This window comes from Drosophila simulans, chromosome 3R (assembly GCF_016746395.2).
Source record: "Drosophila simulans strain w501 chromosome 3R, Prin_Dsim_3.1, whole genome shotgun sequence".
NCBI lineage: Eukaryota > Metazoa > Arthropoda > Insecta > Diptera > Drosophilidae > Drosophila > Drosophila simulans.
In genome coordinates, this window is record NC_052523.2 from 25,942,838 (window position 1) to 25,967,382 (window position 24,545).

At 47.2% G+C, this 24,545-nt stretch overlaps 6 protein-coding genes across 10 annotated transcripts; 2 read left to right on the top strand and 4 right to left on the bottom strand.

Annotated features, from left to right (window-relative positions):
* Nucleotides 1-91: 91 nt before the first annotated feature.
* On the bottom strand, nt 92-1,580 carry LOC6730109 (vacuolar protein sorting-associated protein 16B). Its single transcript, XM_002105366.4, has one exon. The coding sequence runs from the start codon at nt 1,501-1,503 to the stop codon at nt 160-162; it is 1,344 nt and encodes a 447-aa protein (XP_002105402.1). The 5' UTR covers nt 1,504-1,580; the 3' UTR covers nt 92-159.
* Nucleotides 1,581-1,924: 344 nt separating this feature from the next.
* LOC6730110 (trypsin-1) lies at nt 1,925-2,876 on the bottom strand. Its single transcript, XM_002105367.4, has 2 exons — nt 2,439-2,876; nt 1,925-2,387 (listed from the first exon to the last, which is right to left on the bottom strand). Exons 1-2 carry the CDS (start codon nt 2,823-2,825, stop codon nt 2,013-2,015), a joined length of 762 nt encoding a protein of 253 aa, XP_002105403.2. The 5' UTR covers nt 2,826-2,876; the 3' UTR covers nt 1,925-2,012.
* A 1,327-nt stretch (nt 2,877-4,203) lies between these two features.
* Nucleotides 4,204-10,870, top strand: LOC6730111. Its single transcript, XM_016177795.3, has 8 exons — nt 4,204-4,373; nt 7,425-7,821; nt 7,887-8,047; nt 8,107-8,308; nt 8,439-8,690; nt 8,833-9,764; nt 9,839-10,039; nt 10,177-10,870. The coding sequence occupies exons 2-8, from the start codon at nt 7,448-7,450 to the stop codon at nt 10,287-10,289; spliced, it is 2,235 nt and encodes a 744-aa protein (XP_016036870.1). The 5' UTR covers nt 4,204-4,373; nt 7,425-7,447; the 3' UTR covers nt 10,290-10,870.
* Nucleotides 10,871-12,343: 1,473 nt separating this feature from the next.
* LOC6730112 (autophagy-related protein 16) lies at nt 12,344-20,180 on the bottom strand. 4 transcript variants are annotated; one of them, XM_016174364.2, is made up of 10 exons: nt 19,821-20,180; nt 19,436-19,697; nt 19,006-19,168; nt 18,250-18,338; nt 16,970-17,403; nt 16,750-16,892; nt 13,271-13,571; nt 13,118-13,202; nt 12,886-13,029; nt 12,344-12,716 (listed from the first exon to the last, which is right to left on the bottom strand). In XM_016174364.2, exons 1-10 carry the CDS (start codon nt 19,918-19,920, stop codon nt 12,623-12,625), a joined length of 1,815 nt encoding a protein of 604 aa, XP_016036874.1. In that variant the 5' UTR covers nt 19,921-20,180; the 3' UTR covers nt 12,344-12,622. The 4 variants fall into 4 exon arrangements, with proteins under 4 accessions (XP_016036874.1, XP_016036871.1, XP_016036873.1 ...); XM_016174361.2 differs by having other exon boundaries at nt 16,970-17,427; XM_016174363.3 differs by lacking the exons at nt 19,006-19,168; nt 19,436-19,697; nt 19,821-20,180 and adding an exon at nt 18,881-19,002.
* Nucleotides 20,181-20,633: 453 nt separating this feature from the next.
* LOC6730113 lies at nt 20,634-21,365 on the bottom strand. Its single transcript, XM_002105370.4, has one exon. The coding sequence runs from the start codon at nt 21,267-21,269 to the stop codon at nt 20,739-20,741; it is 531 nt and encodes a 176-aa protein (XP_002105406.2). The 5' UTR covers nt 21,270-21,365; the 3' UTR covers nt 20,634-20,738.
* A 183-nt stretch (nt 21,366-21,548) lies between these two features.
* LOC6730114 (protamine-like protein 99C) lies at nt 21,549-22,460 on the top strand. 2 transcript variants are annotated; one of them, XM_002105371.4, is made up of 3 exons: nt 21,549-21,862; nt 21,919-22,292; nt 22,352-22,460. In XM_002105371.4, the coding sequence occupies exons 1-3, from the start codon at nt 21,659-21,661 to the stop codon at nt 22,374-22,376; spliced, it is 603 nt and encodes a 200-aa protein (XP_002105407.1). In that variant the 5' UTR covers nt 21,549-21,658; the 3' UTR covers nt 22,377-22,460. The 2 variants fall into 2 exon arrangements, with proteins under 2 accessions (XP_002105407.1, XP_016036875.1); XM_016177796.3 differs by having other exon boundaries at nt 21,559-21,862; nt 21,922-22,292.
* The last annotated feature ends 2,085 nt before the right edge of the window (nt 22,461-24,545 follow it).

Here is a 24,545-nt window from a genome sequence, read left to right on the forward strand (position 1 = left end):
ACATGAAACATACAAATGATACAAATTTTTGTTTTTTATTCGATATTCAGCTTGTGATTTGCAATTATTTAATAAAACCAGAGTAGTAGTAATATAATTATATACACATATAAATGATTAACAATAAAATACGTTTATACAAGTAAAAGCGAGTCGATTCTACAACTTGAGCTTGATGTTGTCCGTGGTCCAGCGCTTGCTCTGCAGGCTTTTCAGCGCATTCTCGCAGTAGAACTGCTCCTCGGATCGCTCGGGCAGGGTGTCCTTGAGCTGCTGTAGCTCCTGCTGCTGCTTCAACCCGGCCATGGCATCTATGACCGCCTTGATGCACTTCACCCGCTGGGCCAGCGCCAGTTTCTCCACGCTGTTGCCCATCTTGGAGAGGAATAGCTGGAGGACGGTCGACGGTGCCTGAAGCTCGTACAGCCGGAGCACGGCCAGCGTTAGATCGAAGCTGATGTGAAACTGTTTGGTCTTCAGCGGATGCCAACTGGGCACCCGCTCGAATATGCACTCCAGATCCGCATAAGCCTGTGCCTGCGCTCGTTCATTGAGCGCCGTCCACTCGTACTGGGCCGGGGATATTTGCTGGTCGGCGGCAAAGCGCTGAGGTGACACTGGTTTCAGCATATCCTGCTCTTTCCAATTGCTGTTCACCTGGCAGCAGGCATAGAGCACTTCCACTGGAGTGGGCTGATCCCGAAGCAGCTTGCCGAGTGCGCTATCCTTCTCCATTAGTTGCTGCATCTTGAGGGCAGCGTGAAAAACCTGCTCGTAGAGAGGTATCACACCCACTCCCGCTGTGGCATAGGCATCCACCAAAAGCTGAAGGTGTTTCTTTCTGGTGCTCGCATCTCCGGAAGCGAGCGCTGCCTGAAACTGCTTAAGAGCCGCCTCCTGATGGCGTCCAAATACCTGCAGTAGCTCAATATGGCCTGCTAGGTCGCCACTTTCCTTCAGGTAACTCAAATACTGCTCCAAGGCCTTGGGCCTCTCCCTCAGAATGCCATGAAACTGCGTGGTATTCAGAGTTCTCTTGAGGAAGAGCAACACTGTAATGACGGCATGACCACCACCTTGTGCCATCAGGGTGTCCAGCAGCTGCTGCTTCTCATGCAACGACTTGAACATCTCCAAGGGCGCAGTCTTTCCCTGCAGCAACTTTTGTGCAGTGGCTTCCAGGTTGGGGCTATACAGAGTGCTCTGCAGCTGGCGGCGCAGCAGCTTGAGCTCCTCCTCCGGCGAGACGCCCTTGGGCAGGACCCTGTCGTCCAGCGCCTGTTCCTGCAGCACCAGTTTCAATGCCTCCTCGCTCAGAATGGATTTGATCGAGAGATTCAGGGCGACACTGTTGTTGAAGCTGGCCTCCGAAATGGTGTCGTCGGCGAGGATGCCATTGCTGGCAAGATCCGGGGCGAGGTCCACCTCGTCCTCGTCGTCGAAGCTGAACGCTGCGCGAGAGGATCGGTTCCAATAGCTTTCGCTGTCCAATTGCAGGTCCATTGTTATTATTCGTTATTAATTGTTATGTTTTATTTTGTTACTACCAGTGTGGCTGCGCTTATGAATCTACCGTTTAGTGCATAGACATGGTCGCACTATTTTCGGCTATTCAAATATTTAAAAATAGTTTTAGTGAAATCCGTTATGAAAAAGCTGTTGATTGCTTATAATCTGCATTGAATCAAACGATTGACACACAAAATAAGGCAATTTAGAATTTAGAACTTCTTTCTAAATTGGCTAGAAACGGGAACGCATTTGATTTGTGCAATAAACTAGCAACGGCTAATTTTGCAGCACATCAAGTTTCACCATAAACGCTTTTCGCTTTCTTTTATTCATAAATAGTTGGCTTTTAATGAACCTTAAAGTTTTTATTATTGTGTACGATTAAATCCGCGTAGATTTTTTCACTTTAAGCGAGAAAGCATTTACTTGCACGTTTTTATGCGCCTTTCATGGGTGCCAACTGCTAAAATAGTGAAACTGCTCGAATCAAGTACGTTGCATTACTTTGACTTATTCAAGACCTGGTCTAGCCAGGGATGCAGTGCATCGAGGCGGGAGTAAACGCCCGGCTTGTCCGCCAGGGCGCACCCCACACCCCACGACACGATGCCCACCAGCTGCTCCCTCACCGACAAGGGTCCACCGGAGTCCATCTGGCAGGCATCTGTGCCGCCCTTGAGGTAGCCCGCACAGAGCATCCGATCCGTCACAGTTTTACCCAGTAGGTTCCTGCAGGCGGTCTGATTCACGATCGGCACTCGGGCATATCTCAAGCTATCCGAGGGAGGACCATTCATGGACTTGAATCCCCAGCCGGCAATGGTGGCATAGGTGCCGTCGGCTACTCTCTCGGGGTTTATGGGAATGGCCTTAACCTACAGAGCAAATTGTTGAACTAACTCATCTTAGCTGAGAGTATTTCAAACCTTTCTAGATAGCGTTAGGTTCTTGGTCAACCTGATGACACCGATGTCATAGTCCATGGTCTTGGGATTGAACTTCTCGTGGGTTTGCAGGTCAGCGACCGAGAACAGTTCCCCATCTTTCCGGTAGCGCGAAGTTCCGCCGACCTTAACTTTCAGCAGGCGATGCGGCACTCCGGTTAGACAATGGGCAGCCGTTAGGATGGTGTGGTTATTTATTATGGAGCCGCCACAATGGTGGATGCCGTACAGTTGGATGGACACTATGTACGGAATGTTGGCGATATCGGCTGGGAAGCCACCGACTATGCGTGGATCTGGGCGACTCTCCAGAGATAGACACCCAGAAGCCTGGAGGAGAAGCAATTGCCACCATAACTTGTACATCATTCGCAGTTAAACGGAGAAAGAATCGCTTTAGAGTAGGAATGTGCGGTCTTTGGATCGCACCTTAAGTACGGAAGAACGTGAAAAATAATGAGAAAAAGCATTTCAATAAGTGCCCATTACTTTGTAATTAGGAAGAGGTTTCGTTTATCTCGCAACTGTCTTGAAAAGAAGATTTCAGCTTCGCCGACAGCCAGAATATATATGTAACTAAACCCCGTTCGTGCCGTCAGTTATTAGGAGCCGGACTAATTGAAGTTCAAAATAGTTCAAATGCCAGGAAAGAATGGACTTATGGATCAAATTAGGGAATACTTGGTAGCTGGAGGTGCTCCAAGGGTAAGTGGCCTCGCATCTGCCATGAATCATCTTTCAATAACTAGGGCTTTCTTCGGTCCGATTCTTCTCGCTGTTTACAAATGTATATCTCTTGAATAGCATTAATGGCCAAATCTGGCCTCCACTCATCTATTGTTTGCCCAATTTGTTATCAAAGCACGACCCGTTTCTCGGCGAATGGACTCTCGGCAACTGATTTGCATTGGCTTGACCCATAAATTTGGAAATCAAACACCGTTTGATGGGCCATTCTAGCGCTGGTCTGGCATACTGGCATATCCACGTCGAAAGCGCTGTCCCCGCCAATAAAGTGGGCTATTCGAGATCGGCAGATATCACTGATCTCCAGCCAGTGGGATGGGGATGGGGGCTAGTCGAAATAGAGTAAAAGTAAACACCGAACCTAAGCCCACACAAATTGTTATGGTGGATTTGGCCTAAGCCGATTAGGCTAGAATGGGAGAAAATGGGTGACGAGCGATTTCACGCGGCACCTGCGTACGTACCTTCCTCACTCCCAACTCCTCACTTCTCATTAGTGAAAGTGAAAAATAGTAAAAACGCAAGCGACAGTTATAAGCCAAAACCCATTGTTACGCGCGGCTTTTCTGGCGGCCCTGGGCGCTAACAGGCCCATAAGAAAATTATTCGAGGAGCCATAATGCCAACTTTATGTTACCCATGTTAAGAACAGGCCCAAAGAGAGCCAAAGAGCGCAGACAGGTGCACATTGTTCTCGATCGTTGACCGCAATCACCATGGTTGCATCCCCAACACGTTCGAGTTCGGAGTGTAGAGATCCCGCCACAGGTGATACCTCACCATCGCCATCGCCATCACCAAGCACGAGTGTGTTTACCATGCTAACAATTTCTTTATGTTTGAGGTTCTCTCGTCTGCGAGCATCATCCACATCCATCGCCCCGAGACTTTCTTTTGCAAGAATTCCACTTCCACGACGAACTGCGTCCCGCTCTCGCGCGCCTTCTCTCTTTCTTCGCCAGCCAAGCTGCTCCCAGAACTTCTTTATCTAATTTTTATAACAAGTCACTCGGCGGCGTGGAAGACTTCAGTTCTGCGGCGACCATCGAATGGTCAAGTTCGGTGCTCCCTTGTTCCCACTGCGAAAGATCTTGGGCTGCGAAAGTGTTTTGTCTCAGTGTGACTAGGCTGAAATTCGGGAAAGACTCAGGCAACGAACTTGTTAATTAGGTAATTGTTTGGCGATATGGATATGGATATGACTATGAATATGGACATTGAAACGAAGAAGTTGGGATGCCTCACATCACGAGTAATGGTGTGGGAACAGAGCTGCGCTTCTTCCACCTCCGATCGAACCGCTACTCAGCAGATGCAGACCCGATGCACCGACTGAGGAATAACTAAGAAAAATCTGAACAAAAAACGTTAACCGGTTTACTTAAACGGCAGTGATCGGACTGACGGATGACTATGCCTAAGCCAGCGTTGAAAAACGGAGACAATCATTCTGAAAAAGTGAACTGCAAAAACGCAGCAAGCTGAGAAAAACTGTGCAGAATGCAAAAGACTCAAAAGACTGCAGCCCCAGTTACATATACGTTCTTCGCGATTCTTCGCCATTCCTCACAATTCTTCAAGGTTCTGCAGCCAGTCTGTGGCTTCCGTCAAAACATTAGGATGTCCGTCCTGGAAGGGGAGTTCCCCACCGACGGATGCCTACTTCTTGGCCAAATTCTGAGATACTCACGCATATTGGCAGAAATCTCAGAGTCAGTGAATCCTAAGAGCTGGAAATTAGCACAGTAGTTCGCTAGCGGTCCCGTGATTATCCCACGAATCCCAAATTGGCCACATTCGAAGTTTCGGCAAATGGGAAATTAATCTAACAGTGTGATACCTGCCGTTAAAATTTTGGCAGGCTTTAGTCACCGGAGAAATGAAGTCATTAACACATTCAGAATGGTGAAAGTTTTTACCTTTGGCGCGGTCCCTCTCGAAGATCGGATTTCTATTGACGCTTGGCAGATCGTTTAATTACATCATGCACCTGGAATTGGGCTGAATGTGAATGGAGCCGAAGTCGGTCAGAAGGGGTGTAGACGCTCTTCGACATAAAAAAAGCCCAAAAGCGCTGTAAGGTCGCAGAAACAAAGGCAGTTAAATAAAAGAAAAAGTTCGAAAGTGCTAAACAGTTAACAAGTGCTGATTGGCCCAAAACAGTGAACCCAAAAGCGTTATTGTGATGTGTTTGGTCGACTGATTGATTGATCTAGATAGTAGTAGCATATGCACAAAGCGGCATATTGAAGAGAAGTATTCTTTACACTTAGTTATTGTTATAAAAAGTCTGTTTTGGCAAGGTGGATTCATCTAATCTCGCCCCACCTTTCTTACCAATTTGAAAGTACCATGCAGACTATGATGACTAACCCATTTCTCTAGTTAGTAAAGAGGAGTTCCAAGGTCCTTCAGCACTCCCTACTCTTACTGCCCATCCACGCATAGTTGGCCTATCCCCCATTTTCCTTTTTGTAGACCTCGCAGTAGCCGCAACCCACTGTGGTTGGGAGAACGCTTAGTGGGGCCCCGCATTCTTGGCCCCGCAGAAACTACGAGCATTTAACAGTAATTTGGGCAATAAACGACTGTTCGCACTAATCGATTGTGATCAGCGACACAGTTAGGCGGCGCTGTTTCCTTGGGGTGTTCATGTCGATGCCCCATACCCACTGGATACCGGTTGGGTTTCGGTTTCGGTTTGGGACTGGGATTGGGTTGGGGCTCGACCTGATCGCTGCGGGCGCAGCACCCATACCCAACTAGCTATGTAGCCATGTAGCCAGGTACATGCATGTGTCTATGGTCGGCAGAAACAGCTTTTGACGATAATCATTGACCCAATTCTTCTGCCGCTTTCTACAAGATTTTTGTACAATAACATGGTCATGGACTCGTTATAATGCAGCTTCCTGAGTGGCCATTCTTTACATGGCACTGCCGAATGCCGAATGCCGAACGCTGTATGGTCATGTGCACCGGACCCCGACATATTCGTATTCATGCCATTCCGGGCCAGAATCCACGGAGGAAAGGAAAAACATAAAGCAGAATTCAAAAGTCTTTCAAGCATTTTATCTCTAATTAAGTACGGCTCGTTTTGACCGCTGCAGGGTTTATGAATCATGAATCACCCGGTGAATTAACGGTATGTTTCTAAATATCATCTCGAAAGAATGGAGCAGCTCGGTTTTGGGTGGAACGTCGGAACGTCGCCACAGCGGATTAGTGTGTCTGGTGCGTCGGCAGTCATGCGTTTCCTACATACCAGCTATCCGAATCCGTATGCCATCCTATCCGTATCTATTACCCACCGATGTTTCTGCACACATGGGTATTCATGAGAACTCTGATGGAATAACTGTGCAGCTAGCCAGCCTGGAACTATGTACATATATCTCTTAATACAGTTATCATGGTAATAAGTCATGCTTCAAGTGGGTTCCTAACGAGATACTCGCCAATGGCAATTACGCGGCTCGAAAGCCAAATGTATTCCCTTTCGTAATAATATTCTTTTCTATAATTGAATTGTTGTCCCGCCTCGCAAGTATTTGTATTAATAATTTTCCAAATTGTCCATTCCTTACGGGTTCCTGATGTTCCTTCAGTTCCTGAGGTTCCTTCGGGTTCCTGAGGTTCTGGCGAAACAAGTTCTACATGGTACTTGGCGAAAAATTAGAGCTCATGACCCCTTGATGGTCTCCCCAGCGCAACCGTCAATCATAAGCGATGCCCATTAACTTGGCTGTTGCGCAAGAGTTTAGCTCAGCGGACCAGAAAAAATCAGGGGATCGAGAATAGTGGCGAATCTGGTGAATAGTGCACGGGGTCATCGACGTGAGCTCCGTTTCCCCAACGGAATGGATCCGATCCGACTGGATAGAATGGAGTGGAGTAGAGTGGAGTAACTGGCCGTGATATTGTTTCTGCGACTTCGTAATTCGCGTTACGCCTTATGGCAAACAAATTAATTTGAGGAGATTGAGTCAGTGCGCCTGCGTAGTCAATTTGGCGCGCTTTATAAATAAAGCTTAGCGTTATGCCTTACGATTATGGGCCAATACAATGTTTGCTTATCTAAGATGTTCTATAAACATTTGCAGTTATTGGTTCAGAACTCAGGGGGGTTTGGAAAGTTTGAGGATAGATAAAGTATCTTAAGTAACAGCCCTCGCACCTCGTATCTTTAGATACTCAGCAACCGCTTGTTTCTTGCAGGCCCAGTGATAGATACTCTAAAGATGGCCAAGATAAACCTACTGCGACACCTCTTCCTGGCCCTAATGCTGTACAGTGCGGCCACGGCCAAGGAGCACCTGCGAATCCGACGACAGGCCGCGGAATCGGTGACTGTCGCAGCTCCGAATGCCAGTAAGGTGATTGCCTCCGAGGAGATTGAAGACAAGACGGAGTGGCCCGGCGCCAAGGAAGCCGCCACCGAAATCAATAGGACTGAGAGGCCCGCGGAAAACGTGGAGACCCGCAACTCGGGCTTCGACTTGCCGGCCGCCTCGGATTCGTCCAGCTCGCTGGGCTCCGAGGAGGACAGCATCTACTACGACAATGCTCCCGTGGACTGCAATCCCGAGCTGGTGGGCTTTGAGATTGTGACAGGGTAAGTATAGACGGGTGCTTGCTACCCTACCGTAATGGCTGCTCAACTGACAAGTCCTTCGCCAGATACGTGTTCTCGGCGCCCGAGAAGCTGATGGACTCGCAGCCGGGCACGCTAATGCTCACTGATTGCTTGGACACCTGTAGGAAGAACAAAACCTGCCAGTCAGTGAACTACGAGACCGGGCTTTGCGTGCTCTTCTCGGCACATGCTGATCAATTACCGGGTAAGCTACTTACGCCGCTAAACAAACCAGCCCGCGACTTAATCACAATCATTACGAAGGTGCCCTGACAAAGTCGCAGTTCCCCGTATTCACTATCTATGCCCAAAAATCATGCCTGGCCGTGAAGCCCTGCTCCCGAGCCTGGTACGTCGATCGTGTTCAGAACTACAAGCTCAAGACGGAAGTTAAGCGTACCGTGTCGGTGGCGTCAAGACGCGAGTGCTTTGAACTCTGCCTCGGCGAGAACGACTTCACATGCAGGTAGGTGTAGCTCCCAGCAGTACAGGCCAAACACCCGAACTCCACCCTCAACAAAGTCAAGTGAAGCAGAAAACTCCAACCCCCAACCCGAACCGATTATTCCATATTCAACTATGTATGTCCCCTGCAGATCTGCCAACTACGATCGCACCTCGGGAGCTTGCGAGCTGAGCGAGCTGGATCGCCTGACTCTGGCCGGCTCCCAGGCCTTCCAGGTGAACGAAGGGTCGGATTACCTTGAAAATCACTGTGTCGATGAACCCAACAAGCTCTGCGAATTCAAACGTCTACCTGGTCGCATACTGAAGACGGTGGACTCGGTTTACCAAGAAGTCAGCAGCATTGACGAGTGCCGGGAACTGTGCCTCAACTCGCCATATAGGTCAGTAACAGGTCCAATTATAAGCAGCTCTCCCTGATCCCGGGGGATTTCAGGGGAGTAGCCCCTTTGGGTCTGCCAATTAGACTATTTGATTGAAGGCGATATCATATCACACCATCCTCGCCATTTCCATCCAACTCAGGTGCCACTCGTACGACTACAACGACACGGGTGACATGGTGTGCAGATTATCCCATCACAGTCGTGCCACCTTGGCGGATGTGCAGGAGCCCTTCCTGGAGGTGCCCGAGGCGTCGACCTATGAACTGACTTCCTGCTACAATGTGACCATCGAGTGCGGCGGCGGGGACATGCTGGCACGCATCCGCACCTCCAAGCTCTTCAACGGCAAGGTGTACGCCAAGGGATCGCCCAAGTCCTGCTCGGTGGACGTGAAGAGCGCGCTGGACTTCGAGCTGCGCATGAACTACCACGATCTGGAGTGCAATGTGCGCCAGAGCACCGCCGGGCGCTATGTGAACGATATAATTATCCAGCACCACGACATGATTGTGACATCCTCCGATCTGGGCCTGGCCTTGGCCTGTCAGTACGACCTGACCAACAAGTCGGTGAGCAATGGCGTCGACCTGGATGTGCGCGGCGACATCATGCCGGCCCTGTCCGAGGAGGTAATTGTGGAGTCGCCCAACGTCATCATGCGGATTACCTCGCGCGACGGCTCGGACATGATGCGCTCCGCCGAGGTGGGCGACCCGCTGGCCCTCAAGTTCGAGATCGTCGACGAGCAGAGCCCCTACGAGATCTTCATTCGGGAGCTGGTGGCCATGGATGGCGTGGACAACTCGGAAATTACCTTAATCGATTCGAATGGCTGCCCGACCGACCACTTCATAATGGGTCCCATTTACAAGGGATCGGTTTCCGGCAAGATGCTGCTCTCCAACTTCGACGCCTTCAAGTTCCCCTCCAGCGAGGTGGTCCAGTTCCGCGCCTTGGTCACGCCCTGCATGCCCAGCTGCGAGCCCGTCCAGTGCGAGCAGGAGGACACCAGCGGCGAGTTCAGGTCCTTGTTGTCCTACGGCCGGAAACGCAGATCGCTCAACACCACAGGTGAGATCACAGATCATCTGAGAGTCTCATCTATCTTCTCTTGCTATAACTTTCCACAACCTGTTCGCACACAGATGATCATCCAAGACCACGTCGCGACATCGACACTTCAAAGAAGTCCGCCCCCAGCGACATGCTGCTGGTTCAGTCCATTCAGATTACGGATAAGTTCGGATTCAAGCAAGATAAGCAGGAAAGCGGAGACTTTTACGACGGCAACGAGACCACATTCACTGCCAACGAGGAGGGTCACGGATTCTGCGTTAACGCCATTGGTAAGCTTTAAGCACTTGCTGGCTGGTCGTAAACCGCGTCTTAAAGAACCACTTTGCCAGCTGGCAGATGACCGGATTAGTGGCCTAATATACTAATAACCACTCTGCTCTCTCCCACTCTCTCTCCGCGTCACTAGGTCTTATCACGGCTGCCACCATTTTCCTGCTGACCCAGCTGGCCGTGATCGCGATCTGGACGTACTGCTACCAACGCCGCCAGAAGCTGCAGCCGTACCAGCACTCCTACTAAGCAACTCCATATGCCCATTAATCTACATAGACGTCTAAGCTTCACAAGGTGCAATCAACATTTACGAATATTCACGAATATCCATCCGAATATTCACGAATATCCGAATATCCGAATACCCGTCGTCCTGATACAACATCCGCTATATTTGCCTTATCTAGTCAGTGCACGATTTTAGAGAAAATGAAATGAAAACGAGATTCAAATCTGCGTGTCTTGCTCGGTGGAATTCAGATTGCTTGCATGGCAGCCACGGCGTCTTGGGTTTGAGTACTCCCCCAACGGATCACGTTCCCTACTTGCAAAGGAAGTTCGACAGCCCGTGGGTTCCTTGAACTCCTTTTGCGACTTCGGAAGTCGACTGGTTGGCATTTGTAAAAACTAATGCATATTACATTACCCTTCGAACAAACCACCATAACTCCCCCCTCCCCCCTTTCCAGTATCGAATGCGACTAGCCTAGTTAAGCACTATAATTTATTGCATATCAGTGACAGCAGTTTGCTGTTTGCATTTCCCCTCTAATTGTACGGAACGAACTCATCTTATTATTATTAATAAACTTAAGATTTTTAATGAACTACCCACGCTGTGTGCTTATTTCGGGGTGAGGTGCGCTTCGTCACTAGTGAAATGAACCAAATGAACAAATTGCTCATGCAGTAAACATATCTGAAATTTGGCTTTCATATATGGAAATAAACTTTCTATCGGTGGAACAAAAGGGGAAACATTATCATTTTGATTGCCTGCATCTGGAGCAGCATATGAATGGATGGAATGGGAATGGATGAGCTGGTCTGATCTGGGAGTCTAGCAGCCATTTACCCACGCATAACGAATTGTGCGAATCGCAGGCAGTGGAATGCAGACACCTGCGAATTATTATTTATACCTCGATGGTACTGAGAATGCATCCAACTGTAAACGCGAGTCGAGGGCTTCCAGGAACATGCTCACTTAGAGTCGCCCAAAATGCACGAGTCCCGATCCTCGGCGCAGAGGCCAGTCAGGGAAGCCAGCGATTCACTTTTCGATGTGGGCAGAAGGTCCAAATGTCGTGCTTGTTTTCTCAACTTTTCCCAGCAACTCGACGCGTCCCGTCTTCATTATGGAGTTTGGAGTGTGGAGTATGGAGTATGGAGTATGGAGTATGCATGATGTACACCTGTACGAAGATCCATACAGCAGCTGTACAAGTATCGTTAGGCTGAGCGCTTGTGTGAATCATGCAAATAAATGCACCCTCAGCAGAACAGGAAACAGGCTTCGTGCAGATTTGTATCTTTATCTGCTGGAGGAGCGCTCTCGCATACGGGAAAGTGACTCCTGTCCAAGTCCGAACGTCTGCCCGTCACTCTAGTCGGCTGGGCTGGATGGGCTGGCTCCTCCAGGCGACTGGATGCCTCTCCTCACAATTAATTTACTTGGCAATGCGCCTTCAACGACACTACCTCGAGTGGTGGCAGTACTTGGGAGCGCCACGAGATTCCAGATCGCTGGCGGTACTTAACGCCAAGCTGTAGTTGTTTTTCAGGCATAATCTGGAAAGATTCTTAATTAAGGCATGCATGCAAGGCGATAAAAATGAATGTACGTTAGATTTGTAATGATGGTGCCGTGGCCATTTTCCTCGCTCAATTAGAGATTCCCCAGTGTCGATTGTGCTCCGTCAGCACACGAAATAATTGGATGTGTTTTCTGCTGGCACACCAATGGCACACCACAGTGGAGATCAGCACAGCTCCAAAACAGCAGCATTCGTGCCGAGAATTGATCACATATATAGTTATGCAGAAATTAAAATGCATCACGTTCGAAGGATGCATAAGACTTTTTCTGGCTGAGCATTATTGTCTGAAATCGGCGCGGTCTCCGGTCTCCGGTCTCCTCTGCAGCTTTATGGCCAAAAGACAGGTGGTGCTGCAGGAAGAGCACATACGACGAGTAATGTCGCTTGAGGCAACTGGTTTCCGTGCAGCCAAGAGCTGCTATGAAGGCCACTCAGCGGAATTATTGGGTTGCCCCAATTTAATTTCTATTCAGAGGCGAGTCATTTGCTTAGATTGCTCGTATATGCAACCCAATATGCATGTGTGTTTATTTTTACAATAGGAAAACATGTACTAAGACTAACACTATATGAATTGATACAATTTGCATACTATATCCGATTCACGTATAAATAAAATAATCAAGTAAGGTTGTTAAAACGTCGACCGAATTTACTATGTACAGCAGATTGCAGCACTGCTCTGACTTCTTAAGCGTTTCAGTTTCGGAATTGGATTGCATCCGACTGACTCGAGTGACGTGTATGGCAACATTAGGGCTATGACTCCGAGTAGATGGTGCAGCGCTTGTTCTTTCCCACGGAGGCCAGCAGGTTGTTGTTGGGACTCCAACTGACCGCGTTTACGGCGGTGCTGTTAAATGGGAGCAGAGATCGTAGCATTCAAGGATTAATCGCAATTAAGCCAACAAGGATGGGCCGAGCACTCGGCCATAATGAAGTAAGCACTTCACCTGGATGCTATGGCCAGGCCAACCAAGCCAACCAGGCCCGCCAGGCATCACTAAACTTTTACTACCCACCTGTGTCCCTTGAGTGTGGCTTCCAGGAACCCATTCACATTCCAAATGTATATAGCGCCATCCGCCGATCCACAAGCGATCTTCAGGCCGCTCGAGTTGAAAGAAGCTCGAGCAAAATCACAGCTGATCTTAAAGTGTTCGTTTCTATGGGTGATTGCAATGGTGAAAAAAGTGTATAAAGTTATATAAAGGCAATATAGTCATATTGGCTGGCTGGCTGGCGCACACTTACGTAAACGTGGATATAACTTGGTTCTTGCGTAAATCTAACAGTTTAATAGTATCGTCTCTTACAGAGCATATGAGGTAATTGCAATCTGTGGAATTAACATGTTGTAGTAGGGATTAGGATGGCATGCCAGATCAGCTAGCACTCAGCACTCGCCTTTTGACAAATCCAGGGAGGTGATCTTGGCCGGCATTAAGACGTCGTCCGCCTGCTTCTCGGTGCGTATGTCCCAGAACCGGATCTTCTTATCGTAGTGCCCGCTGATGATCGTTGATCCGAGGCTGTCGGTGGTGACGAGATCATTGCAGCTGGAGCCGGCGAACTTCGTCTCTATGCAGGCGATGCTGCGCAGATCCCAGATCTTCAGAGTGCGATCGTGGCTACCGGTCACCACTTTGATGGGCTCCTGGACGTACTTAGCGGCCATTACCTTGCCGCTGTGACCCGTCAGCGTGTGCTTCAGTGGCGGAGAGATCGAGACAAACAGTTAGTGCGGAGTTACGTTATAGGGCAGGCATTACAGAGAGATCCCGACCCAGCATCTTGGCGGGCAGCGAAAGAACCATTAAATGAGTAACTCGGGCCAGCAGACCGCCCGCCAACACCTCTGCGGGCATACCCTCTCTTCACCTGGAAACCGGCTAATTAGCCGGGCCAAGTATCTTTCACTAGAACGCGGCGTGCAATTAAAAAGTGTCCACAGACATTAAAGCGACCACAGACATTTAATTACGGCGTTATAAACCAGGATCTAAAAACACCACGCATAACTGCCGCGGAAAATTCATTGACATAGGTCGTCGCATGGTGGGACATATTTCGAAGTGCCACTCCGTCATCTTGGAGCCACCTGAACCCGTGTCATTGACACCACTGTGGAGCGCGGATTCCCGCTTTGAGAACTGTAAACTGCCGATTATTTATCTCCAAGGCGAGATGCCTAATGGTGGAAACAAGAAACGAGATAAGATAAAAAGACTTCCTGCGTATCAGCGAAATTGTTGATTTATGACATTCGGCGGAAGCTGCATGCAGCTACATACTTAAATCTGCTATTTGAAATACTTTGGCGCTGGGAAGAGCACTATAAATCGCACTATAAATCGCAGCAGCTGACAACCAATGGCTGCCGAGCCCTTGGAAGGCATTTGAAGGCAGCCGCTAAAACTATTAAATAAATAATAAAAGTCTTTTACTAATTGCTTGGTAAAAGCCGTTCCATGGCGCTGCCCTTATAGGTGCAGTCGCTCGCTCTTTCTCTCGGCCAGCAGCCCAGCCAGCGAAGAGCATCCGAGTCCGATTCTCGACCGGCAACCGGTCAAGTCGAACGGTCAATGTACGCGCCGTGTGATCGCTGGGATCGCGGACCAGTGCCTCCACCTCGCAGCGGCGGTGGCTCAAACATGTTTGGCCGTAGCTTGCGGCCGAGAAGTGGAGAGTTCGAGAGCGAAGAATTGGATGGCAAGAGCGTCTTCGGCGCGAACAAAGAGCCCAGTCGAGCTCATCTTAGCCGGTTTGCAGCTAATAACATGGATTGAAACGTTCTCTTAAAACGTCTTATTTGAGGTGCCTGGCGAGCGGTTGATTTGGCTTCGAAAACGTGTTGTCCGCAAACCGGTGAGTTTGAAACCGAACTGCAGGCTACTCCGCATTTGATCGGAATGCTTGCGTGGTGGCAAAGGTGGAAATGTCCTCTTTTCCAAGCCATAAATTAGCAAAACATTTCCAATGCATGACTTATGGCCGTAGTCTAATGCAACAGCAGCAGCATAAATCACAGCAACACCTGTGAGCAGCTGAACGAGCGATTGATTCAATTGGATTAATGTCCAATCAAATTAAGTCTTTTAAGCCCCAAAACTGATTGCCATTCGACCCGAATTCGCTGAATGTCTGATGTTCCCAGTTGGAAACATGGCTGATCAATAGATATAAATATTGCTTCCGAGTTGGAAAACATTTTGAATACATCGTTGGCATAAACAGCTTACTTGCTCTATTGTTTACAAGGCATATCGATCGATGTAAACAAGCGATCACATTATTTTGGCTAATATATTCCGACTTATGATTGATTGAGTTATGCAAATCGCTTCGCAGCTTTCAGCAGCAGGTGCTACGCGCTGATTAATGGAATATCGCCCGCATAAACTTCCGGCGATTACGGTGTGTGAATCGTAAAAAGTGGCTAATATTAATGATGATAATCAGTTGGCCATTTCGGTTTGATCGCATTGTGGCCAGAGGCCGTACAAGTCAGTGTGCTCATTTCAATGCTGCAGATCGGCGGCGCTATTCTTCAGTTACAGTTTTTCCAGTTGTGCGCAAAAGAACCGTTTAAATGTCAATCCAGAAATACCAGTTAGAAGCGAAGAGTCGGTGTATCACACGGATGGGGATGGGGATGGGGATCGGGTTGGGGATCCGCTGGGGGGATCGGGATGCAGCTGGAGCTGGAGCTGTAGCTGGCGGAGAAAAGCAGGAAGAACCGCACTTGTATGTTCATTCGCATGTTGACGATGTGCAGCATAAATGGATGAAGTTGCGGATCTGGCCTGACCAGGCGAGAGATGAACCTTGGGCCAGCTAAGATTATTCCACTGCAATTCAGGCCAACTGCCAACTGCCAATGGCCAATGGCCAGTTTCCCCGCGTGGCACTCAAAGACAACTCTTATTTATGACCGCCAATTGAAATCGATTCGTGCGATAAACGCACTTAAATGTTGCAATATGGGTAGCAAGAACTGGGTAGACCACTTTGCTATACTTTTCTTTAGGCTCCAATTAACAATCGCTTATTTCTTAATTTTAAGTTCGCTTAGCGCGCTGAAACTCAGTGGCTGAAAGAATTCTCTTCCAGCAGTTACCATTAAATTTCTACGAAATCTTGCCCAGGCATGAAACCATTTCTCCAATCCTTCCCAAGATGAACCTCACGGGTCCACCACCTCGGTACACATACGAGTATATCATAGTTGAAGTGCTGTATTTACTATATCAGTAAACACTTTTGTTTGCCATCCGCGTCTCTGTAATGTTTACTTGTTTGCCTTTCGCCTTTTTCCGAGTTAGAAAGCGGCAAACATGCAAAATTTATTTATAAACATTGACATTGCTATGAATGTGTGGCTATATGTATGTACGTTCCAACTTGAGTAAACAAAACGGCGAAACGAGAACCATCACGAGGGCTGAGAAATTCTTTATAAATCAAGGCATCAAAGAAGTCGGTTTCTTAATCTGCTTAGCGCAGCCAGGGAGGAAAATGAAAGTCTTGTTATGACCATTCTGGAGCACACTCATCGCGGGAACGAGAATGGCTTCTTAAAATTATTATTCCCCATGTTTATTATATACAGAAGTTAAAAACCTAATGCCTCGTGGAATTGAATGGGGTAGACGAGTGAGTTAGTACAAAAGTTCAGCCTGCAATCGCGTCCACAAATCGCACACTTATGTTATCATAGAAAATATCTGGCGTCTAGACTGGATGACGAAAGTGGAAAGTGTTTTCCCTCCTATATGATTTTATAAAATGCGTTTTGGTTTTGTGGGTATAGAACAAGTGCCGGGAGGGTAGTATAATTTCTTTTTCTATTCAAATTAGAGTGTTTACGCAATGGTTTTACTCACTCTTAAGCGATTGTCCATCACTGTCCATACTCTGGCTCCGTAGTCATTGGAGGTGCCCAGGATGTAGGCGCCTGTCGAATCGAAATCTACGGAGTTAATCCCAGCACTGCTCCCGCTTAGAACTGCACGTGGTTCGGTGGAATCTAAAACGGCACCATTCCAAATATATGCAATATGATTATTTATGGGTGTAATAAACAACTTGCGACTGCTGACTCACTTTTGCCAATGTCCCAAAGTTTGACTTTGCGATCAGCGCCACCGGTGGCCACCATGCGCTCCACGGGACTCCAGCGCACCGCGTGCGACTCGTTCTCGTGGGCCTCGAACTTCATGAGGATCTTGGTGGGATTGGCCTGGCCCAGGTAGCCCGTGGCCTTCAGGGTGTCGATGGAAGCCCGCGAGTTCTCGGCGATCTCGCCTGCTGTAAAACGAGCGCTAATATATTCATTATCATCGAGACCTATGGCCTCCATGGCGCCATTTATCGCGGCCTCGTCGAAGTCCTCGTCGCCGATGAGGCCGCCAACGAACTGGGCGGGACTGGAGTTGCGCTGCAAGGATGCGGCGCCGGGCGAGGAGGCTGCGTTGCTGGACGAGCTGGGCTCACGGACCGCGTCTTCTAGGTCACGTTTCAGTTTAGCCGAACGTTTCCTGAAAATTGACGGCAGTCTTTTTCTAGATATGTTTAAAAACGGTTATACATTTATATTAAACCAAATAAAAGGAGCAAATCAGAATGAGTGACACAGTCGATTAGATTCGTCTAAATGGTCCGTTCTACTCCTTGGCGACTTGTTAAGTGGTTAGTAAGACATATGTATGTAGGTCAATATCGATTACATGCATTCGTGTAGTTTCCGTAAACCTTTGCGATTTGGTAGTTCCCGTGCTCCGTATTTTTCGGTTAACTTGCATGACGTTGGGTGGGTGGGCAATAAGTGGTTTATTAACACAACTGGGTGGGTGATCAGCGGTCGGGTGGATGGGCACTGCAATCTCTAATCGGGAGTTAAGATAATAACCTAGTATACATGCCCTGGAACTCAACGAAGCTACGAAGGATTCTCATGTTCCCTGATTAAAATTAATTAAATATTTTGACATTTTGACATTACGGAATTAAATCTTCCTTCCTTCTAAGTAGTTTTTTTGTAGGTAATGACATATCATATTGGTTCAAACGATCCTGTTCGTAGTTCTTAATGAATTATGTGCCTGGTGAAACATTAAAGCAAAAAGCTGCCTAATCCACAGGGACTCCGTTTATTTGGTGTGTATTTGTCAATGGTTTACATGGAATTTTTATCACTCTTTTATAAGCATTAGATAAGCTGCGCGATTAACCATTTTATGTGTATCTGCGTACCTAGTACCTATCTATCTAGTTACGAAAATGCATTTATATACATGTACATTAATGATCGAAGAGATAAGTAATATAAGTTATGTTTTTCATGATAATAGGGTCACAATGGTATCATACTGAATGGAACGTACCTAATTATGCTCTCGTTTTCCTCGTTCAACTTGTCGGCATCCTTTGACTTGTATTGCATAAGTCGCTCCAGTAGACGCCGATTTTCATCCTGTGAATTGCAAGAGAACGAAAAGCTTTTTAGTAGACGCTTTTTCATATTTGGGATATATGCAAATCTCTGGCGCCGTCGTGTTTTTCGTGTTTTCCGCGTTGAACGCTAATGTGCTACTGGATCGAAATCGGAAAGATAGCAAGCTTTTCGCGTCTGCAGACGACGAGGCATAGCGATTCGAGCCATCTGCAATGTATTTATCGAACCGACCCCATACCGTAGAAATAGACTTGCTAAATGGGACTCGGAAGCCTCGATAAGTACCAATAAAATGATATTCTATACGCTATTTTGAATAAACAGTTTTGAAGATTTAATTAGCAATCAATGAGTAACACACAGTTGATCAGCAAAAAATCCCCTTGGGATTTGTCTATCGTTGTGGTATAAGTGCTTTTAAATGGCCCATAAAACAAAAATTAATGGTCCTATATTCTGACAACTTTTTGAATGGCAAAGCAAAATAGAGAAGATAGTGAATAGCGAATCTCCCGTCATTTCATTGGGTCACTGACTTAGGTAGGAATACTTCAACTTACAAAAATTTAATTTACTTTCCCAATTTATACGCTACGAAGAATTTACTTTGTGTACTGCTCATAGACAAATGAAACAAAGGCGTTCTGGTTCAGTAGGAATAGTGTTAATAATCCGGACAACTTACTTGCACTCCCCTCAACTTTTCCTCGAGGGAGCTAAATGCCAATTGAAGCGCCGTATGTTCGTCCAGCATGGTGTTGTTCAGCTTCTTGAGTTCCTCCAAACTCGAGTGAAGTAGCTGCACCTCCGCGCGCAATCGGTTGTTGTTCGTTTGCTGTTCGACGAGGCTAAAATAAATATATGTATTAGTAGGCATTTTCATTTGTAATCTCGCCGAGATTAAGGTTTATGCTCCAAATAATTAGTCATTCTCTACGCTGCAGAATTATAATTTAAAATTGGAAATCAAGGGTGCGATAAACAACCGGTTGTATGGGCTATTAAAATCACAAAAGGCTTTTTCTCAGTTCTGTTCCGTAAATCGTCATTCTAGGTACATTTGTTTTTAAAACTTTTTTGGCGTATTCGAAATGAGAAACAGCCTGGACAGCTACCTGTGCTCCTTCTCGGAAATGATGATCCTCTGCTGTTCAACCTTCTGGTTGAGGTCCACGATCATCTGGGAGTTCTCGCCCTTGCGCTTGTGTAGCTCTGTGAGCTCCTCCTGCTGGCTGAGCAGCTTCTTTTCGAGGGTGGCGATGGCCACGTTGGAGCCGGTGCCACCTGTTGACACAGCGCTGCGGAGCTGCTCGTTTTCGACGGAGATCTTCAGGTTGTCCGCCTTCAGCTGCGCCACATGGTCAATCAGTCGGTTGTCTGCAAGAGATGCGGGCAATTAATGCGTGTGACCATGAAGTTCTAAGTTTATTCGGATCGGAGGTTAACTGGTGCGATGTGGGGCCAGCCAACTGTGACTTCGCTGGCGACCCAGATGCTTACTTTGCTCGATGATCTCCTTGAAGTTGTCGCACTCCTTGCGATTCCGCTCGCGTAAGCGCCGCACGACGTGCGCTCGCCACACATGCTCCTCCGTAGACATGTTTTTATTGGGTTTCTGCCCGGAATTTCTGGGTGCTCCGTACTGGGGACTCCGGACTCTTGGCTTGGGTTCTCCTTGCTTGCAGGATTCGTGGCGACACCTTGGCGTGGTCGCCTGTTCGCATCGCAGGGGGTGTGGCACGGGCGCTATAAGGCGGCTGCGTTTATTCGCATAATTGTTTTTAACCAAATATGATTATTGTTGTTCAGCTGTTCATATTAGTGATGTCACGGCACATCGATGCATCGATGATATTGGCGATATTTATCGAAGTGACATCGGCTTCGAATAAAAATGATTTTATGTATAAAAATGTAGCTGAATTATGCGGTTTCTGATGTTAAGTTGATATAAAATGATTTTTTTATTAGACTCAGGTCCACAAGCTTTAATATTAAAATCACATATATATATATTATTGAGTGAAACTAATGAAGAATGATCCCTATAGGAAGTGTGGCTTCTGTTATGGTAAGGCGCTCGAATATATTTGTACAGCTTGTGTTATCATCATCGAATTCCAATTATATTATTTAAAATCAAGTGTTGAACTATTCGAAAGCTTTTTCTTATCTGGATTCATCGATTAATTGGGCGCCAACCAAACTGGTGTGCTGTGGTTATCGAAAACAATAGTATTAGGCAACGTTTTTTTAAGTGCTGCTAATATCCAACCGGTTAAAGTGCAGTAACCGCTAAAAAGAATTAACGACTTTTTGAATTTGAAAAGATGTGATCAAAAAGTATAATTGAAATATTCATTTTAATTACACGAACAATTTACGTTCTAAAATACTGATACGCGAATGAATGAACAGTTATATATTCTTTCTACGTTTTCGCCGGCACTTGCTGACCATGTCTCTGACGACTTCCTTGTTCAGATGCACCGTAACCTGTGGCTTTCCATAGATCAAGTCCTCACTTATAATCGCCCTCATCATAATGTACAGGAAGATGCTGGCCACAGCCGTGGTGGGAACCAAAAGGATCCAGTACTCCAGCGCCTGGTAAGTGTCACCGTCCATTCCCCAGAATAAAAGTAGCAACCTGGTCAGCTGGTGGGTCATGCTCTCCAAGCCGCACCACACGACGGATGTGGCGAGCTCGACGATGAACAGGGATCCGACCGTCTCCACAAGGAACTGAATGATGTACGGCAAGTGTGGGAAACCATTCGGATACATCTTCACATCGGTGGCCAGCAGCAGGAGGGCGAACGTGAAGATCCAAGCGCCCAAATTCGGAGCAGGTGAACAGATATCTTTAGGTGGCCAAGGGCTTATCGATATCCGGAACACGAGGTGAATCAGAGCGGCAGTGCTAACCGCTTCATAAGAAGCCATCATCAAAATTCTTTTTCAAAAAACAATTTTACAAACACTGATCTTGCTGTATACGAGTTAAATACACACGATTGCTTGACACCGTGCTGTAGAGTAACTCCAATTTAGTCCTTCAATATGAACTTGATTTGCTCACGACTTCTTAGGCTTTAAGAGTACCTGCAGCCCGTCATTTAGTTCTCCAAAATGAACTTGATTTGCTCACGACTTCATAGGTACTTCATGTACTAACATACATAAATTTAGTTTTTGTAGTTAAAAATTATTCAAAACTAAAACTGAGAGTTTCTAGTCAGGCTTTCGAACATCGTTTCAGTCAAAATTCGAGTGCAAACAGTAACTGGAGCATTTGGGGAAATTGGGAAATTCAAAGTCTGCACAAAATTAAAAGAATGGGGCAAAAGAGACATCGAACATATTGTCCCCCCACTTACAAGCGCCAGAAAGTGGCGCGCATCACCAACAATGGCTACCTCAACTTTATGACCGAGTACAAGAAACGCTTTTACGGACTCTCTCCACAGGACATGGTGCATTACGCGGCTAAGCAGTGGACCCAGCTGTCTTCGGCTGAGAAGGAAGCTTTCAAGAGCAAGGTAAATCGGATATACATATAGCCCATAAGGATTTATCCAAAACGTATATTTAAAAGAAGCCGCCGACGGTCGTTTTCAAGGGCCCAGCACAGAAAGTGGCCTGTGATTTGAAAAGCGATGCCGCCGGAGGACAGCAAAGGTCTTGCCAAAGACAGTCTCCATACGCTCGGAGCAGGGAATCAGAGAGGAGATTGTCCAGATCGAAGACCTCGTGCAAGTCCGCAAAGAATCAACAGCGAGGGAAGCCAAGGCCTCAGCAAAACATGCGCAGCCTCAATCACATGGGCTCGGCAGTGGCCTATATCCACTTCCTGCGCAAGTTCCAAAGGAAGCATACCGAGATGGCCACCACCGATCTGCTGAAGACGGCGACTCGATTGTGGTGCCGGCTGCCCGAAAGCCATCGCCATGCGTTTGAGAGGCCACTTTGGTGAGCTTCCCCATGGGTATATATAGAGCGTTTTCCGAGTAACGTCATTTCCGTTTCAGGGTTGTTACCATAGGAAAATCCTAGGCTAGCAGTATGATTTGATACATTTTGTATAACAAGAAGTCACTTTCACTTTTCTAGATTAAATTAAATCCCATGTTAGAGCAATCCCACTCCCTTGTTTTATTCGAAAGCCCATCCCGTCCAGTTGGGTCGTGCGGAAAGCGTTAGTAGTAATGGATGTAGTAATAATTGGCCGGTAAACTAGCAGCAGCCTTAATCCACATCGATAAGCATTGGCGATCGTGCGGAGAAGTGTGAAAATGGCCTGCGATATGCTGCTGCGGACACAAATCCCCTGGAGCGACTAGAAAGCCGGCGTGGCATTTGGTCAGCTGCTAAACTACGCAGAACATACGTACGTGTAAGTTTTCTAAACACGCAAAGGCAATTAAAATTTTTAAGCGACATACGAACCCCCACGAATTGCACGCAGTTAACAGGGAGCTGGACATCCCACAAAAAGATTGACTGCAGCAGCCCAGTGCGGGAAAACAGGAAAGGTGCCTCCTCCGCCGGGGCCACCGAAACGTGGCTACACTTGAATCGATCTGAATGGAGTTATTCAATCAATAACATTCTAATTTAGCTATAAGATTGCACTTGTCACTTGTCCTAAGCTCCTCTTACCACACCAGAATTATTTGGAGCACACACTCTTCAATAGCTCGGAAACACTTGAGTGGAGAGGTCCCGCGAACACCCTTTTCCATTACAACACCTCGTTGCCAAAGCAATCAGCCAGGCCATGTACCCTTTTGGCCATTGCAGCCGGCTTGTACAACATATCGTATGCTTAATGCATAACTAATGAACCAGCAGCTCCTACGTTTCCAGCACGACGCTCGACTCCAAGTCGCTGGTGGCTGCTGGCTGGCTGTTTTGTGCACTGGTGCATTGGTGCAATTGTGGCGAGGCTGTCACTAGGACATGCCACAATTGTTGGCCTTTAATACCAATGGTCCAATGCTGCACACTCCAGCCAGCCAGTCAGTTAGCCAGCTAGCCAGCCAGTGCAATCGAATGTACAAGTATCTGCTCGTTTTTGGCCGCAGAAATGCTTCGTGGTCCGCAAAGTGCCGCTGACGCCATCGAATTAGATTACAGAAACCGCTTTTGTACGAAAACTTTGGCTAATTAGATCTGGGGGTTCACTGAACTATGTATATGTGCATATTGCAAGGGCTGGATATTACTTCAAATCTGTATTTTATGCCCTATAAGCGGGCATTTGAGCGCACTTATTTGCATGGCAGCTGGACGGGATCGGGCTCGGGATGGGATCGCAGTTGGGCTGGGTTTGCTCGGAATGGAGTGGATTGCTGGAGCCTGGGAAGTGGAAGTGGCGGCGTAATTCGTTCTATACTCTACTCGCTTTGTCCCGGAGTGAGCATGCGATGGTACTCATAATCTGCATTCGGAATCTAATTCAATTAAGCAATGTTAATGGCCTGGCTGCGGGACGGGTACAGCTGCGGTCAGGAAGCTAGCAACTCCGGTATGTGCACTGAAAACAATTAGTTACATACCTTTACCTTTACCATATAAATGGGTAGTGGTACAAAAATCACTGGTCCCGGGTTCAAGTCCCACTGCTTATACAAAACTTACAAATTGAACTAGCTAGTTAATGGTATTTATGGTAATGGTAATATTGTATCTTAGTGATACAATTTGTCCTTCTGTACATATAAATTCTATGTGAGCTATCAATAAATTATCCATCATAAGTCATATTTTCTTTCCCTGCAAATACTTACTTAGGTGGGAAGCCACATAACGTGAGCATCCAGGAGATGTGCTGCCCGTTCTCGCCGAGACCGGATTGAATTTCCACCCTATAGATCCATAGATCCGCCATCCGCTCCGAACTTTTCAGCTGACCGCAACTGTGCACACACACTCGCCCTGCCATCTGTGTATATATGTTTATACACACACATATGTATGTATATATGTTCTGGCCTGGCCGAAACTGATCTGGGCAAAGTGATTGTTCGGTCGGTCCGGCAGCTAGGAATCTTTTGGTTATTTGGTGCGCATTGGTCCCAAATCGAATTGCAGCTCGGAACTGCTGGCCAGGAATAGGAATGTGGCATGCAGTGTGCAGAGTGGAGTACTGGCGGAGCAATTAAGCGGAGCAGGAATGATTTCGCCGGCCATGGAAGACAAAACGAGAGCATGTGAGGGGCA

Coding starts and splice junctions, on each gene's coding strand:
- LOC6730111 (XM_016177795.3), top strand. CDS start 7,448: ATGGCCAAGATAAACCTACTGCGACACCTCTTCCTGGCCCTAATGCTG. Junction 7,822..7,886: donor GGCTTTGAGATTGTGACAGG/GTAAGTATAGAC, acceptor GTCCTTCGCCAG/ATACGTGTTCTCGGCGCCCG. Junction 8,691..8,832: donor TGCCTCAACTCGCCATATAG/GTCAGTAACAGG, acceptor CATCCAACTCAG/GTGCCACTCGTACGACTACA.
- LOC6730114 (XM_002105371.4), top strand. CDS start 21,659: ATGGGGCAAAAGAGACATCGAACATATTGTCCCCCCACTTACAAGCGC. Junction 21,863..21,918: donor AGGAAGCTTTCAAGAGCAAG/GTAAATCGGATA, acceptor TATATTTAAAAG/AAGCCGCCGACGGTCGTTTT. Junction 22,293..22,351: donor GCGTTTGAGAGGCCACTTTG/GTGAGCTTCCCC, acceptor TTTCCGTTTCAG/GGTTGTTACCATAGGAAAAT.
- LOC6730112 (XM_016174361.2), bottom strand. CDS start 19,920: ATGTCTACGGAGGAGCATGTGTGGCGAGCGCACGTCGTGCGGCGCTTA. Junction 18,339..19,005: donor AAAAGTTGAGGGGAGTGCAA/GTAAGTTGTCCG, acceptor TGCAATTCACAG/GATGAAAATCGGCGTCTACT. Junction 13,203..13,270: donor CTCCCTGGATTTGTCAAAAG/GCGAGTGCTGAG, acceptor TTAATTCCACAG/ATTGCAATTACCTCATATGC.
- LOC6730113 (XM_002105370.4), bottom strand. CDS start 21,269: ATGATGGCTTCTTATGAAGCGGTTAGCACTGCCGCTCTGATTCACCTC.
- LOC6730110 (XM_002105367.4), bottom strand. CDS start 2,825: ATGATGTACAAGTTATGGTGGCAATTGCTTCTCCTCCAGGCTTCTGGG. Junction 2,388..2,438: donor ACCTAACGCTATCTAGAAAG/GTTTGAAATACT, acceptor TTTGCTCTGTAG/GTTAAGGCCATTCCCATAAA.
- LOC6730109 (XM_002105366.4), bottom strand. CDS start 1,503: ATGGACCTGCAATTGGACAGCGAAAGCTATTGGAACCGATCCTCTCGC.